Raw genomic sequence first — 14,349 nt, 5'->3', positions numbered from 1 at the left:
CATGGGCGGGATGTGAGAAATATAGTGACAGCAGGTCTTACTTGACAGATTCTATTAACCTCTCTCTTTCCCCTAAGTCACCAAAGGATTAATTCTGAAACTCTAAATAAAATTCAGAGACCTTGATGGGCACTGACACAGAAGCACTGCATATTTCACTGCCTCTACGGTTTAATTAGCCACTAGGTTGTGTAATATACGTGACATCTGACATCGGGGACGGAATAAAGACTTCAGCTGAATTTGGACCAACTCTCAGAGACTTGCTCAAGGCCCACCACCCACCTAGTAGCAAACTCCCCTGAGCTGCCTGCAGTCCAAGGCAGAAGCTCCCCACTGGGCCGTGCAAGAGTTTACAGGCATAACTGCACGTGGGACCACACTAGAGCAACATGCACTTTAAAAAGCAAAATCTTTAATGGCTGATGAGAAACATCACTCACATGGAATTTAAGAGGTAAATGCATTGTGTAAATGCCAGCCATGTGCTATCTGGAATGGGAAGATTAACAGAATAGAAAGTAAACACATACTGCCTTCTGAGAGAGGAGGGGGCCAGTGTCAAGGTTGTCTGAGTTATTCCTAACCCTGTACTTTTTGTTGCATACAATTGAAGTTCTGGAATATTTTAGAACATTTGCTCCTTTTAAAAGAGGTCCTTTCACTCTGGCAGGTCACATTACAAGCCAGAGACCACAAATTTATTTCAAGTTCAATTTTTCGTTTTCAAAATTACAAATTTAATTGCAAACATTTCTCCATGGCTCCAAAATGGAGATACATGTCACATTGCTAAGAACTCTTTAGTTCTCAATATTGTGAGGTATGAATTTTGTAGTTTTATCCAGCAAATGACAATATTGCCCAATTTGAAAAAGGCTGCTTGACAACTGGAAAAAGATGTTTTGGTCAGAATACACATGTAGCACAGCAGATAATGCTTCAGAAAGGCAGGCCAAGGCTGAGCCCTTTTTTTCCCAAGAAACTTCCCTTCTGAATCTCCACCTCCATCTCCTTAGGGGCCTGGGTTGGGGCTGAAGCTCAGACATTTCCCAGACAATGCTCTGCTGCTGGACGCAAGACACGGGTAGGCAGAGTACTGGGACACACTCAGGTCCCACCACACGTTTTATGAATTACAGTGCCTAGGAGGCATCAGCTTTAAGGGGAGGCAAAGGCAGAGATAAAGAAAATGTGCAGAAAGTACATAAAGATAAATGCCTGTAAAATCACTGCTGCTTTAATGCATTCCATATTGAAGAAATAAAAATCTGAATATTCTTGATGATTTAAAGGCAATAGTGTCCAGCTAAGATCTGTTTGTCCAATTAGACCATTAAGCTGTTTATATGTAAACGTTTATAGTAGCTTGTCCTGATTTTCAATTACAGTTCTGGGGGGCTGGTTTAGTATAGAAAAAATGCCATCTAAACGTGAAGCACATCACTTTCTCTCCTGTATGCTAATAAAGAGGTAGATCTCTTGCAGCCCAGCAGCAACGCCTGCTCAGGAAGGCTCTATGCTGGTCGCTTGACTGTTTAGTGCTGCTGTACTAGCTTCTTTCTTCTGGCCCATTAGTGGAAGGGATTGTTCTCAATGGCTCATCTGTCAGCCCTGAGTTTGAATCCTGACTAGATTCTTATGAGCTCTGCAACCTGGAGGAAGTTACTTAATCTGTATAAATCACAGTTTCTCATCTGTAAAATGAGAATAATGACAGTTTCTGTATTGTGGGTAAGACTAAAAGGTACACAGTATTGCACATCAAGTGCTTCGCAGAGTACCTGGCACACAGTGAGCATAGAATATACACACAATATACATACCCTAGTATTACAAATAAAACTACTATAATTTTTAATATTATTATCTAGGGCATCCTCCACATAGCTCACTGCTTCTCAGAGCAGTGGACTAGGAATCAGGAAACCCACATTACAGTTTCACATCTTTCTGACTATAGGCCCAATCTCAGGAAGGTCATTTAACTTTTCTAGATCTCAGTTTCCTAATCAATGAAAGAGACATGATCATAACTTTCCTGTGATCTCATGTCAGTTTTTCTAAGAAAAATTTTGGTTCTAAAATGTAGTTCCAAAATAGATCCATCTAAAATCACAGTGCTCCCCACTTTTTAAGAACCAGCAGACTAGCAGAACATCCCCACATTTTAAAATTAAAACAAAGCCCTTTAAGGATTCTATTTGGGATAGTTACCTCAGAAAAAATGAAATCCTTGACTTTACTGCTAAAATTGGTCACAATGAATAAAAATCAGATTATCATCAAACTAATGCTAAGATTATGAAGAGAAATAGTAATTGATTTGGAATTTGAATGTACCAAATATTATACCTGAAAATGTTGAAATTTTATTGGAAATTAACCTATTTGTTTAATACAGAGACAAAGTTGAGATTTTTTTTTCTTTTCTTAGAGAGAGGAATCTTGACCCCAGGCTGGAGTGCAGTGGCTCATAGTTTACTGTAGCCTTGAACTCCTGGACTCAAGTGATCCTCCTGTCTCAGCCTTCTGAGTAGCTGGGATCACAGGCACACATTACCATACCCGGCTAATTATTGTAGATACAAGGTCTCTCTGTGTTGACCAGGCTGGCCTCAAACTCCTAGGCTCAAGCCATCCTCTCACCTTAGCCTCCGAAAGTGCTGGGATTATAGATACGAGCCACCATATCTGGCCTTGAGAATTTATTTGTTTTAGCATTTGTTCATAATGATATACACGTTCCACTTTACCTGGGGACCAATTGCTTGCAAAGCATCATTTGAATAGGTTGTTAGAGATTCACTCACTTCTAACAAGATTCAAGGCCATGAAAGGCTAAGGACAGATGACTGCTTGAGTCCAAGAATTGGAGATCAGCCTGGGTAACACGGTGAGACCTGATCTCTACAAAAGATTTTTAAAAATTAGCCAGGTGTAGTGGTGTGCACCTGTAGTCCCAGCTACTCAGGGGGCTGAGGCAGAAGGATCACTTGAGCCTAGAACTTTGAGGCTGCAGTGAGTTGTAACCATGCCACTGCACTCCAGCCTGCACAGCTGGCAAAAAGTAGAGGCGAAATTTGAACTCAGGTCTTTCTATCACTGAAGCCCATGATCTTTCCATAAGACGATAGAGAGCTACTCTGTGTATGTCTTGAAGTCCTTTAGGGCCTCACAAGTGTCTCGATCAAAGCTGGCTAACATTCACAGGTTTGTTCAAAATTTGGTGATCTCTTCCATATGGACTGAATCTGGAAAAGACAAACCCTGCCTTATTGCTGAACCAATAAGAAATCTGCAGAGGTTATGGAGTTATGTAGGATTTTTCAGAAAGTTTTTTCCTTACATGAAGTACAGGAAAAAACATTGATAGCAAGCTTATTTTTAGCATCCACACTATACATAAATACAATATGGATATGATTTATCTGAAATCTAAATACTCTGATGCAACACTCCCTGTTTTTACACAGAATTTGCTATCATGCAGGACCTATTCAAGTATATGTATTTAAAAGGTCCTCTTAAGAGATAAACCTCCAGGATGAATTTGTCATGATGCACCAAGAGACATCCAAAGGATGTGAGCTCCTTCCTTCTTCCCCTATCTTGTATGAAGAATTCCCAACTATATTCTTCGGTTTTTGTTGTTGTTGTTGTTGTTATTGTTTGATCAAGACAAAACTAAACCACAAATATTTACCTGTGATGGAAAAGAACTGAGGTTTTGGGTAGTCAAAGCCCCCATTTCTTACACACTTCGCTGGAAAAATGCTAGATCATGGACATCACTCAAGAAAGTTGACCACTATTTTCTTCACACCAAAGAAGTATATAATCCCTCGGAAGATACGCCAATTGCATTCTTAGTATTCCACAGAAACGTCATCTTTCACAGGCCATATTCCTCATTTACGACTTGTTTCTAACTTGTAATATGAACGTACAGTCCAAATCCACCACAACCAGAGATGGGCAACCACGCAGTCCATGTTCTCTCACTGCCAACAATTTACATAACTGTAAAATTTACCTCTCCAGTTCTGCAATCTTCTTGTCCTTGTCATTCTTCTCATTCTCCACCTCCTTGAGGATCTCCAGCAACCGGTCCACTTCCGCTTGGGCCTTGCCACACTCGTCGCGGTAGTAAGACGCCTCTTTATCGAGCTGTTTTATTCGGTCTGCAAACTCAGGGTTCATCCTGGAGTCATCTTCAATATTATGTGCCTTCAACATTACATTTTTAAAGAATGCAGTTAAGACAACAACTTAGAACAATAGATAGTGCTGTCACCAATGGCCCAGAAATTAACTTTGGAGAGAAAATCACCACCAAGATTTATGGGTATATTGTCAGTGAAAAGGCAAAATAGAAAAATCACACATTTCAGCTACCTTAGAACAATGCTGATTTTAAAATAATATTAGAGTTTCACAGGGGAGTTTCTTTGATTATTGATATTTTGTTCCATTAAATGTTGCTACTTTTAGCTCTTCTTTCCACCAAAAAGTAGGGTTAGATACTGTGATGTCTTTACTCCCAATCATTTGATAAGCAGACCTAAGACAACTCAACTCCTCACAGTTAAGGTGATTCATACAAAATGCTTCCATTTCCAATACAAAGACACCAAAACAACACAATATTGGATTATTTTCCAAGAACCATCAAGGGCATATATAAAGCCAGATAACATATAAGAGACTGATTGACTAATAATTGAACATGTCATTCCACTGAGAAATTTCGCAGGAAATATAGTTTGAAAGGAGGCTTGGAGGTGAGGAAGGACTTTCCAGCTAACAGTTATACCCATAAATTCTCATTCTCTTAAATAAATTTAACCTAAACCAGGAGGAGGATGAGCTAATTCATGAACAAGTACACAGACGTGAATCTGCAAACACATGCATGGGTGGGTGGCAGCTTCACACACAAGAAAAGACACAGGCAACAACACAGCAACAACATTGCAGAATAATTTGCAGCCAAAGTATTTGTGGGTTTGTGTGTGAGAGAGTGCGTTAACAGCTTTTTTTTTTTTTCCCAAAATAAACTTTTGGCTGAAATATTCCCAGACAGATAGAAATAACACTGCACTGCAATGTTTTGCCTACCCCTTGTTTCCCATTATTCCTAATTGACTTCTTCAAAGAGCAGGCAGGGAAAAAACAAGTAGTTTATACAACAGTGCACATTCAACATAGAAAGTTCAGATAAGTCATATATGTATGTATCTCCAAAATCCATGGGTGACATAATCAAATGTTAACAATTTATAAGGACTTAAGTTATTCTGCTGTCTTGCTACATGGAGCAGATATTTATTGTGGTTTTTATATACTTTTTTGAAAATTTCAGGGAAAAAACAAGGCAAGCAAGCTACAGCTACTGTGGGGTTGAATGAAACATGCATGGTTAGAAAAATTAATACTAATACTATGGTTAGAAGGTTTGACAGTCTTTGCAATGATTTAATAGAAAAAAAATTCAAAAATTAGTATAAATAAAATAAATTTCATATGACAAAATAATCATTTTAGAAATAATATTTTTGCATGTAACATATTATTTAAGCATGAGGATAAAGGGGAAAAAGTTGCTTTCATGTTCTTAAACCTAAGATTTCTTTATTTAAGAAATAAACTCAATTATACAAAAAAAAAACAAGAAAAATACGTCAATTCAACACACTATCAGGTACTGGTTTATTCCCTTTTACCAACATTTTTCAGAAAACATTTATTTTCATTTATTTACTATGCACTCTGTGTTTCATTATAATAGATTATTAAACTTTTTCAGTACAATTAAAATAATCTGAAAGAGAATCCTGAGCTAATATACCTTTAGGAGTATATTTATCTAATAATTTCATTTTAAGCTTAAATAATGAATAAATTTCCTAATCTCCACTTTAAAAATGTAGAGCAAAAATTCTATTTTAAAAGAAAGTAACTACTCCATATACCTGCTTCTATTTGTGATAATATGAATCATTACTTTTGTTACAGAAAAGCATTTAAAATATACAGCTTTTAAACTGCTAAAGAAAAACTTCCTGTTAACCTCTCTTTCACTTTTATACTGTATTACCATTCTTTTACAGCAATTAAAAACCTTTTCATGACATTTCTTGAACTATCCAAACAATGCTATTAAGATTTTTTAAAAAGAATTAATGAACTGAGTAATGAGCAGCTGGAAGCACTCAAAACAAATGAATACATATATTTTGATTGCCTGTTTCTTATGAGAGTTAAAACTCCTTTCCTGATGCTGATTTTTAAAAGTTCACAAATAGCTAGCAGTTAGCTGCTGTGGCTTATTTTGGTTGTTTTTCTTATTGTTATTATTATTGTCTGTTTTTAATAAGTGGGTACAGGATTACTAGTAGCAAGATCAAGATTCTAAATCCAGTCCTGCATCTTATATTTACATAAGATTAGGCAAATTAATTAGCCTAAAAACCGTGAAAACTACAAAATGACAAACATGGGAGGAGATATTATTCACTTTTGTTTTTATTATAATTATTATTTCATAATGTGCATCCCAGAAATACAGCTTGTTATTCAGCTAAGTTAATAGATTTATTTGATTTTCATTGACAAGATACTACATACTCCCCCACCAAAAAAAAAAAAAAAAAAAAAAAAAACAAAGCCTCCCCGATAGGTTTACAGAGACAGAGACACCATAGTCTGCTAGTGATAGGTATGTACACATATTCCTTATTTTAGCTCCATGAAGAAAAGATGATTATTCAACACCACTTTTCAACAGTGGGTGAAATCAGATGAATTCATAGTCTTTTCAAACAAGTAAGTAAGTATGGTGAAAGGACTCATGGGATGTTAGAGGCACAGAAAGCCTAGGAAAAAAAAGTGCCTGAATCTAGACTGTACCACTGTTGACATCATTTGATGCTGAAGTTAGGTCATGTTATCAGAATGAAGACCAGAGCCAAGTTTACGGCTGGCCTGGTATCTATTATTAATAGATCACACCTCAAGTGCTAATGAGATTTTTAAAATAAATAGACAACCTCGGCCGGGTGCAGTGGCTCACGCCTGTAAATCCAGCACTTTGGGAGGCCAAGGTGGGTGGATCACGAGGTCAAGAGATCGAGATCATCCTGGCCAATATGGTAAAACCCCATCTCTACTAAAAATACAAAAATTAGCTGGGCATTGAGGCACGCGCCTGTAGTCCCAGTTATTCAGGAGGCTGAGGCAGGAGAATTGCTTGAACCTGGGAGGCGGAGGTTGCAGTGAGCCAAGATCATGCCACTATACTCCAGCCTGGTGACAGAGCGATACTCCATCTCAATCAATCAATCAATAAAATGAATAGACAACCTCAAGAATACCTGTGAGTTAAATCTCTCTATCTCTATATCAATATCCACTGATTTCCAGGCAAAAGAACTTACGTCAAGCCACTTTCAATCTTGGTGCCAGAATTGTTGGGAGGGCTATTAAAATATCATTTAAATGTTTTCAAATCAATAGAAAGCATTAAGAAAAAGTCATATAAAGATGACAGGGAAACCGCTGCTTCTTGGATCATTACTAGGGTCCATGTAAAGACTCAATGAAAGAGAGTTTCACATGGCTGGGAAGGCTGGTGAGTCCCCAACTAAGCTTACATATTGGAGGCAAAAGCCTCTAAAGAATTTACAAAAGATATTGTACATAACCAGCTCTATTCAGCCTGAAGTCACAACTTTTCAGAGGATGGGCTGAAATTTTTAACTAGTAACCTGCATGAATGTGTTCTACCATGATCTACAGACATGAGTGATTCTATACTAAATAAAATAGTGGAGGAAATTGAGTTTATTAAAGCCAATGCTTCCTTCAAAATTATGAGTACTGAGCTTCCTCCAAAAATGGAATGAAATAAGCACTTTATTTGTATTTAGGCAATATTCTCGCCTTTTCAAATAACAACATGAGTTCTTTCATCTGGACTAGCAGCTCCTGATAGAGATCAAAAGTAGGTAACAGACTTGGATCTAACATACTTTAGGACACTACAGCGAAAAAAGCAGATTTGAATAAATCATGATCACAGTAAATTCCTGCCATTGCATTCTAATGTATTCAAGACATAAATTGAAAATTCACAGTAATATTTTTCCTGAAGAATCTGTTGGTTTGCAATTAGCTCCCCAACAAGGTCTGGGAAGGCTTGCCCATTCTATACTTCTAAGGAACATCAACTTTGTCCTCCTATTTTCATTAGTCAGGAATTTACCTCTTAAAAACACAAATTGGTGTGAGTTTTCTTTTGATGGTTTCAGATCTTATTTACCATGAATATAGCAAGCTCATCACCACTTTCAAGGACATCCACCATCATTAAAACTAAAGGAATATCAATAAGCATTTTCATTAATATAGAGATTTAATTCTACTGATTAAACGGGTCAGTTTAAATGCAAATCCAGGTATCTGATTCTGCTCAAAAATATTTCTTAAAACATTTAGAGCAACTCTCAAGCATCTTATAGAAACACAAAAAAATGGGAAAAGGACATTTCAGAAATGTCTGCATTGCATACTACATCAGTAAGTTTTGAGGGACTCCCAATTATGTTTCTTGTATTTCCATATGTAAGGAAATTTCCCCACAAATGGGAATAATCAAAACAAACTCTGGAGCCTCACTGATGTGGGCAGCCCTCTTGGTTTTGATGTGAACTGACTTTGAAAGCCTAGATCAGGCCTTAAGAGGGCTCTGACCATAGCTTGGGATGAGCAGTATATTAACTTATAGTTATAATAACCTAGTAGTTATTTTAGTGAAAGAATGTATAACTACATCAGGAAATAAGGCAAAACTTCAGATTAATACTATATGTAAATGAAAGTTAAGAAGCCAAAAATGGCTAAAGCCAAACTATGGGGTTGTCAAGTATCAAAATCATACAAGTTTATTTACATTTAATCTTATGAAGACTGGTCATTGATTATTTCCAATAAAATGGCAGTTCATCATTCCAGATCCCTAGAAAGGAAAGTATTAACTTTGGTCCAGAAACCTGCTGTGAAACAAGGCAGGGAACATTCAATTATTACATTACATAACACGTTCCCTTTGAAATAAACCCTACCAATTTTAATTAAAAATCATTTCCCTCAAAATAAACAAATAATTAATCATGACCATAAAATAAAAGCAGAATGTTAACGAATGTATTTGATGACTTTTCTTCCCTGCTGTTTCTGGGTTTTAGCAATAATTTGCTACATTTAGGCAGTGTAGAAATACGATTCTCGATTGTGGCATGTTGGTGGTTTAATGTCCACTGACAGCGCTTTAATATTCCTTTCATATCTTAACAGCAGAACAGGGTATAGAAACGATTTTAAAAATTATGTTTTTTTTTTTTTTTTTTTTTTTTTTGGGGAGGAAGAGAGTTTTTTATTTCTGGAACCGGTTACAGGGAGAAGGCCCAGAAAATATCTCCAGACCAACTGTAAATTACAAGGTTTTCCAGAGCTTATATATTTTCTAAGATGTATGTCTACGTGCCAGTGTACATTTATATGTTTGACTACAGTCTTCTAAAAGAAATTTCAATCTTCTCATAATTCTGTTATAAACAAAACATTACGTTTTAAAAGAAAATTTTTAAGGTGATTATTGAGTTATAATATTTATATTATATATTATATATTTGTTATATATAACATATTATAACTCTATAATAGACTGATATAACTCTATTATAGGCTGATGAAACACACATATTATTGTTTAGAATTAAGAACCAAGGGAAGAAAAAGAACCCAACTGAGGATAACCTGCACAGTGTTATAATAATAAGACAAAACTCCAGGAGTAGAATGATAGTTAAGCTTCAGACAGGTTATAAAAAAAAAATAACAATATCAAGGCAAAACTTTAGGTCCCTAATTTAGAAAATTAAATTTCATTTAAAATATAATGAATCAATACCAAGCATCATAGCTGAGCCTAAATAATACATTTGGAAACTAATAATGATGTATTTTGAAATGTCATACATCTTAGCTCTGGTTTTTTTTTTTTTTTTTGGTAGAGATGGGGTTTGCTATGTTGCCCAGCCTGGTCTCCAACTCCTGAGCTCAAGTGATCCTCCAGCCCTGACCTCCCAAAGTGCTGGGATTACAGGTACAGGCCGCCACATCCAGCCCCTATATATCTTAGTTCTAAAGGAAATTATTCACTCACAATTCAAGCTAACTGCATTCAGAATATTCAAAAATTTGCGTATTAAAACAACCATACCAAAAAAATTCTTTTCATAGATGGAACAAATAGGATATGTATAAATAAATATAAATAAATATTCTTATGTCTCTCTTTTTCTCTCTCTCTCTCTCACACACACACACATACACAAAAAAGAACAACTGTATGCTTAATACTTTTAAAGACCCTCCAAACAAAACTGTAATTATTAATGTAATCCTTTTTAATTATGGGATTTCCTAAAATTAGCAATGTAGAGAACTGAGGTAATTATCTGGATGTCCTCAAACAAAACATGTGGCTTCAAATGTTGAGTGTTATTGCAAATGTTAGTTGAGTTTTTTAGACACTGAAAGCCTGGATCAATTATAGGGTAGGTGTTTGTGTGTATGCATGTGTTTACACATGCTATGTGCATGCCTGGAATTATCTCTTAAATAGTTGTAACTTTCCACTGTGCTGGGAGATAACTGGTTTAAGAGTGAGTCGAATACTTTTCAGAAATAGGCTTTAAAAATCATAAAAAGAAACTACTATATTCAAACAATGACTGGGAAAGCATTTATAATTCAGCCCATTACGGTCCTGGGATTATACTGTCCTGTAATGACCTACAAAACAGGAAGACCTCACTGAACATTAACAAGATTTTTTTCTATCTCTCTGGAATGAAAAATGCCTGCTTTTTGGCTTTTGTTATGTTTTTTGTAAACACTTATGTAAAATGTGAGCCCTGCTAAATATGTGTTGAGAAGAGATAGGATTTCAAATGGATAACTACTAGGCACTGGGTACCTGAAGTGTGGGGAACATCAGAGGGGTTTCAAATGTGCCCTGGCCAACAGCAAGGTTGCACCCAGTGCCTCCAAATCAGTCATTTGCCTTTTAGCAACAAGGGTATTATATGAAGCACTAAATTAGGAACACAGAAGGTCTAAAAATTTATTAAAATTTTTTGAAAGACTCCTGATACCATCTCTGCATACAATGACCACAAGGGCTACAGCAAACAAGGTATTTGAGACTGATGAAACACACATATTATTTGTTTAGAATTAAGAACCAAGGGAAGAAAAAGAACCCAACTGAAGATAACCTGCACAGTGTTATAATAATAAGACAAAACTCCAGGAGTAGAATGATAGTTAAGCTGCAGAAAGGTTATAAGAAAAATAATGATATCAAGGCAAAATTTTAGGTTCCTAAGAAATGTCATTAGATATCACTTTGTGCAACAGAGTGACTAAAGTAAAAGGAAATAAAAAGTAAAAGGTTCCTTTCTACTCTAGAAATAAAAATACTTGCAGAAGCACTTAAAAGCTTAATCCTTGTTTACTCGACATAGTGTAGACTGTCAGACAAAGAATTGACTATAAAATTACCTTATTTAACAAAAAACAACTGTACTATAATTCACCAAAAATTTGTTATGTGGCCATATAGAAAATAAACATACAAGAATAAAAGAAATTTCCTAGCTATCAATAACTGATTAGAAAATAAAATAATAAGTATATCATTTACAATACCAACCTAAAAATTAAATATATATAGATATGCCTAAGACTGTCTTTAAGAAGAAATATCATGGGTCTATAACAGGAAAATATTAAAACTTCACTGTAAAAAGCCACTGGAATAAATACAAGTTGGATCAGGTTTATGAATGGAAAGAAATAATATTGGGAACATATAAATAATTCTAAAATTATTTTATAGATTAAATATAATTAAAATTAAAATCAACAATTTTGTGTTTTAATTGACAAAGTGATCCTAAAATTTACTTGGAATGATAGAAAATTAAAGGCTAAAAACTTAAAACAAGACAAAATGAAAAGCAGAAATAATTAAGGTGTAATTTGTTTTACTAGATATTTAAAAATATAATAAAGATACAATAATTAAAATTTTGACCCAACAAATTAGAGACATCAATAAAACTGAACAGATACTGAGAAACTAAGACACTCACCCAAATGAGAACTTCATATTCAATAAAATAGTATCAAGATCAGTGAATAAAGAGAAAATTGTTTGATAAATAGTGCTGGATAATTAGTTGATAATTTAGAAAAATATAATTAGAACCTCACCTCTCAACATGAATAAAAATAAACTAAAGATGGATAAAAGGCTTAACTTGATACCAAAAGCAAAATTAAAACATTTTAAATATAGGTAAGTGAAATCAGAGAATACTTTCCAGAATAAAGGCAGTGAGGAAAGCCTAAAGAAAAGTACAGGTCAAGAACCTAAAAATTGTTCTCTATATACATAAAAAAATTTAGGCTAAATAAAACTGCCATAAATCTGGCAAAAATTCTATATAAAACACAGAATAACTCATATAAACCAATGAACAAAACAGTAAACTCAAAAGCAAGTGCTCAACTGATTTAAACTACTTATGTAAGAAAAAATACAAAAAGCTAATAAATGTACTGAAAAACCTCAACTTCAGTAGTAATTAAAGAAAGAAAAGTTAAAAAGGAAAAAAAAATTCCACCTAAACATGTGTCAAAGTTAGGTAAAATGACAATTCTCAATGTTGGCCAGGGTGCGGCAGAAAGGCCATCTTTAATCAGTGCTGGAAGAAGCATGCTTTGGTGGAATTCCTAGGAAACTCAAGATAGTAGGAACTATTGGGATCTTTACAAATCACTGGTGCAGGAAGAAGGTAAGCATGGTGGCACATGTTTGTAGTCTCAGCAACTCCAGAGGCTGAGGCAGGAGGATCCCTCGAGCTCAGGAGTTTGAGACCAGTCTTAGGCAACAGAGCGAGACCTCATCTTAAGTTTAAAAAAAAAAAAAAATGGTGTTGGGGGAAGAAATTACCAACATTAGAGGAATAAGCAAATAGAGTAGAATAGTATACAATCATTAAAATAGTATTTTGGAGGAATAGTTCATTATATGAGAAAATTCTAATAATATTAAAAAAATAGAATATAAACCCAAATAAACACTTTGAAGTAGAGTGTTAGATAAGAAAAAGAAAAAGTAACACAAGAGCGAGAGAAAGAAAGAAGGAATAAAGGGAAGGAGAAGGCAAGAAGAGGAGAGAGGAAAGAAAGAAGAAAAGAAAAAGAGAGAAAAAGAACAGCAACAACAAAAGGATGTCTAGGTGGAGAACAATCCAAATGTTCCAGCAATTATTTCTGTGCCGTGAGATGTCCTGTTATTTTTTAATTTTCCTCTATAGCCTTCCATATGGTTGCAAATTCTCTACCGTGACCATATATTATTTTTATAACTAAGAAAAACATAGTCATTTTTAAAAGACAATTAAGGGTAGAAAATCCATCATGCTGCATCCCTATCAGTCCAAAAAAGAATTGGACACCGAGACAGGGGGAGTTAAAATAATGAGAGTTTGGCTATATTCCCGGGATGCCAAACCAATGGGTTAGTTTAATTAACTTGAGGAGAAAAGTCAGTCAATGACTTTTGAATTAGTCATTGAAAAGACTGAAAAGTTCATGCTGGCATATGAGAGACACACCAGTGGGGTGAAGTGAAGTAAAAGTTGATGATGCCATGTCACTGATATTTCTAGAAATGGTCTAAAAGCTAACTGAGAGTTATTTCTTTGGTCCTACCTATCCTGACAGGGAGAGTGAACTCCTAGCATGGTCCTGGTATATTTTTGCTGCTGCAGGAACAAGGCTCTCCCCATCTGTCATGCACACACCCAAAACATGACATTCTTTGGTTTTCTTCCTGTTCCTAACTAGTAAGTATGAAACAATTGCAGTGGAATTATTTCGCTTATTTTTTAAACAACTTTTTTTAAACACTCATTTTTCCCAGGGTAAGTTTTCGAGCTTGAAGATATTCCAGTCTTATTTGTCTTTCTTCACATCTCCACTGTCTTGAGCCTGCTGATTAGCACTTCTATTCAAATGTTAAGGAAAAAAGAAACTTGAGCTGATTATTTTTTGCTTCTCTGCTAAAATCCGTATTTTGAAAAAGAGGTTAACAAAGATGCTCCAGCAGGGTTTTAGGAATTCTGTGTGCAAAAATAAAATGTGTTGTAAAGAATGGAGGGTGGAGGCTGAATCTAAGTACACCTGAACATCTTGCAGATCAAGCTGTAT

At 35.2% G+C, this 14,349-nt stretch overlaps 1 protein-coding gene across 18 annotated transcripts in view; it reads right to left on the bottom strand.

Annotated features, from left to right (window-relative positions):
- The window catches only part of ERC2 (ELKS/RAB6-interacting/CAST family member 2), a 969,867-nt gene that overhangs the window by 484,355 nt on the left and 471,163 nt on the right, over nt 1-14,349 (bottom strand). For 10 of the 18 annotated variants that reach the window (XR_008523745.2, XR_008523744.2, XM_054552033.2 and 7 more), the window contains 2 exons: nt 5,122-5,151; nt 4,037-4,230 (listed from right to left, as the gene is read on the bottom strand). Coding sequence is in view for 16 of the 18 variants with exons in the window: in XM_054552033.2 (XP_054408008.1) it covers nt 4,037-4,230; nt 5,122-5,151 (224 nt within the window). In the remaining 2 variants the exon portion in view is untranslated. The remainder of the gene's footprint in view (nt 1-4,036; nt 4,231-5,121; nt 5,152-14,349) is intronic. The other 8 variants (XM_054552036.2, XM_054552039.2, XM_054552038.2 and 5 more) reach the window with 1 other exon arrangement.

The sequence above is a fragment of the Pongo abelii genome, chromosome 2 (genome assembly GCF_028885655.2).
Source record: "Pongo abelii isolate AG06213 chromosome 2, NHGRI_mPonAbe1-v2.0_pri, whole genome shotgun sequence".
NCBI classification, from domain to species: domain Eukaryota; kingdom Metazoa; phylum Chordata; class Mammalia; order Primates; family Hominidae; genus Pongo; species Pongo abelii.
Note: the sequence above shows the minus strand (reverse complement) of the source record. Positions and strands in the feature narration are given on the sequence as shown.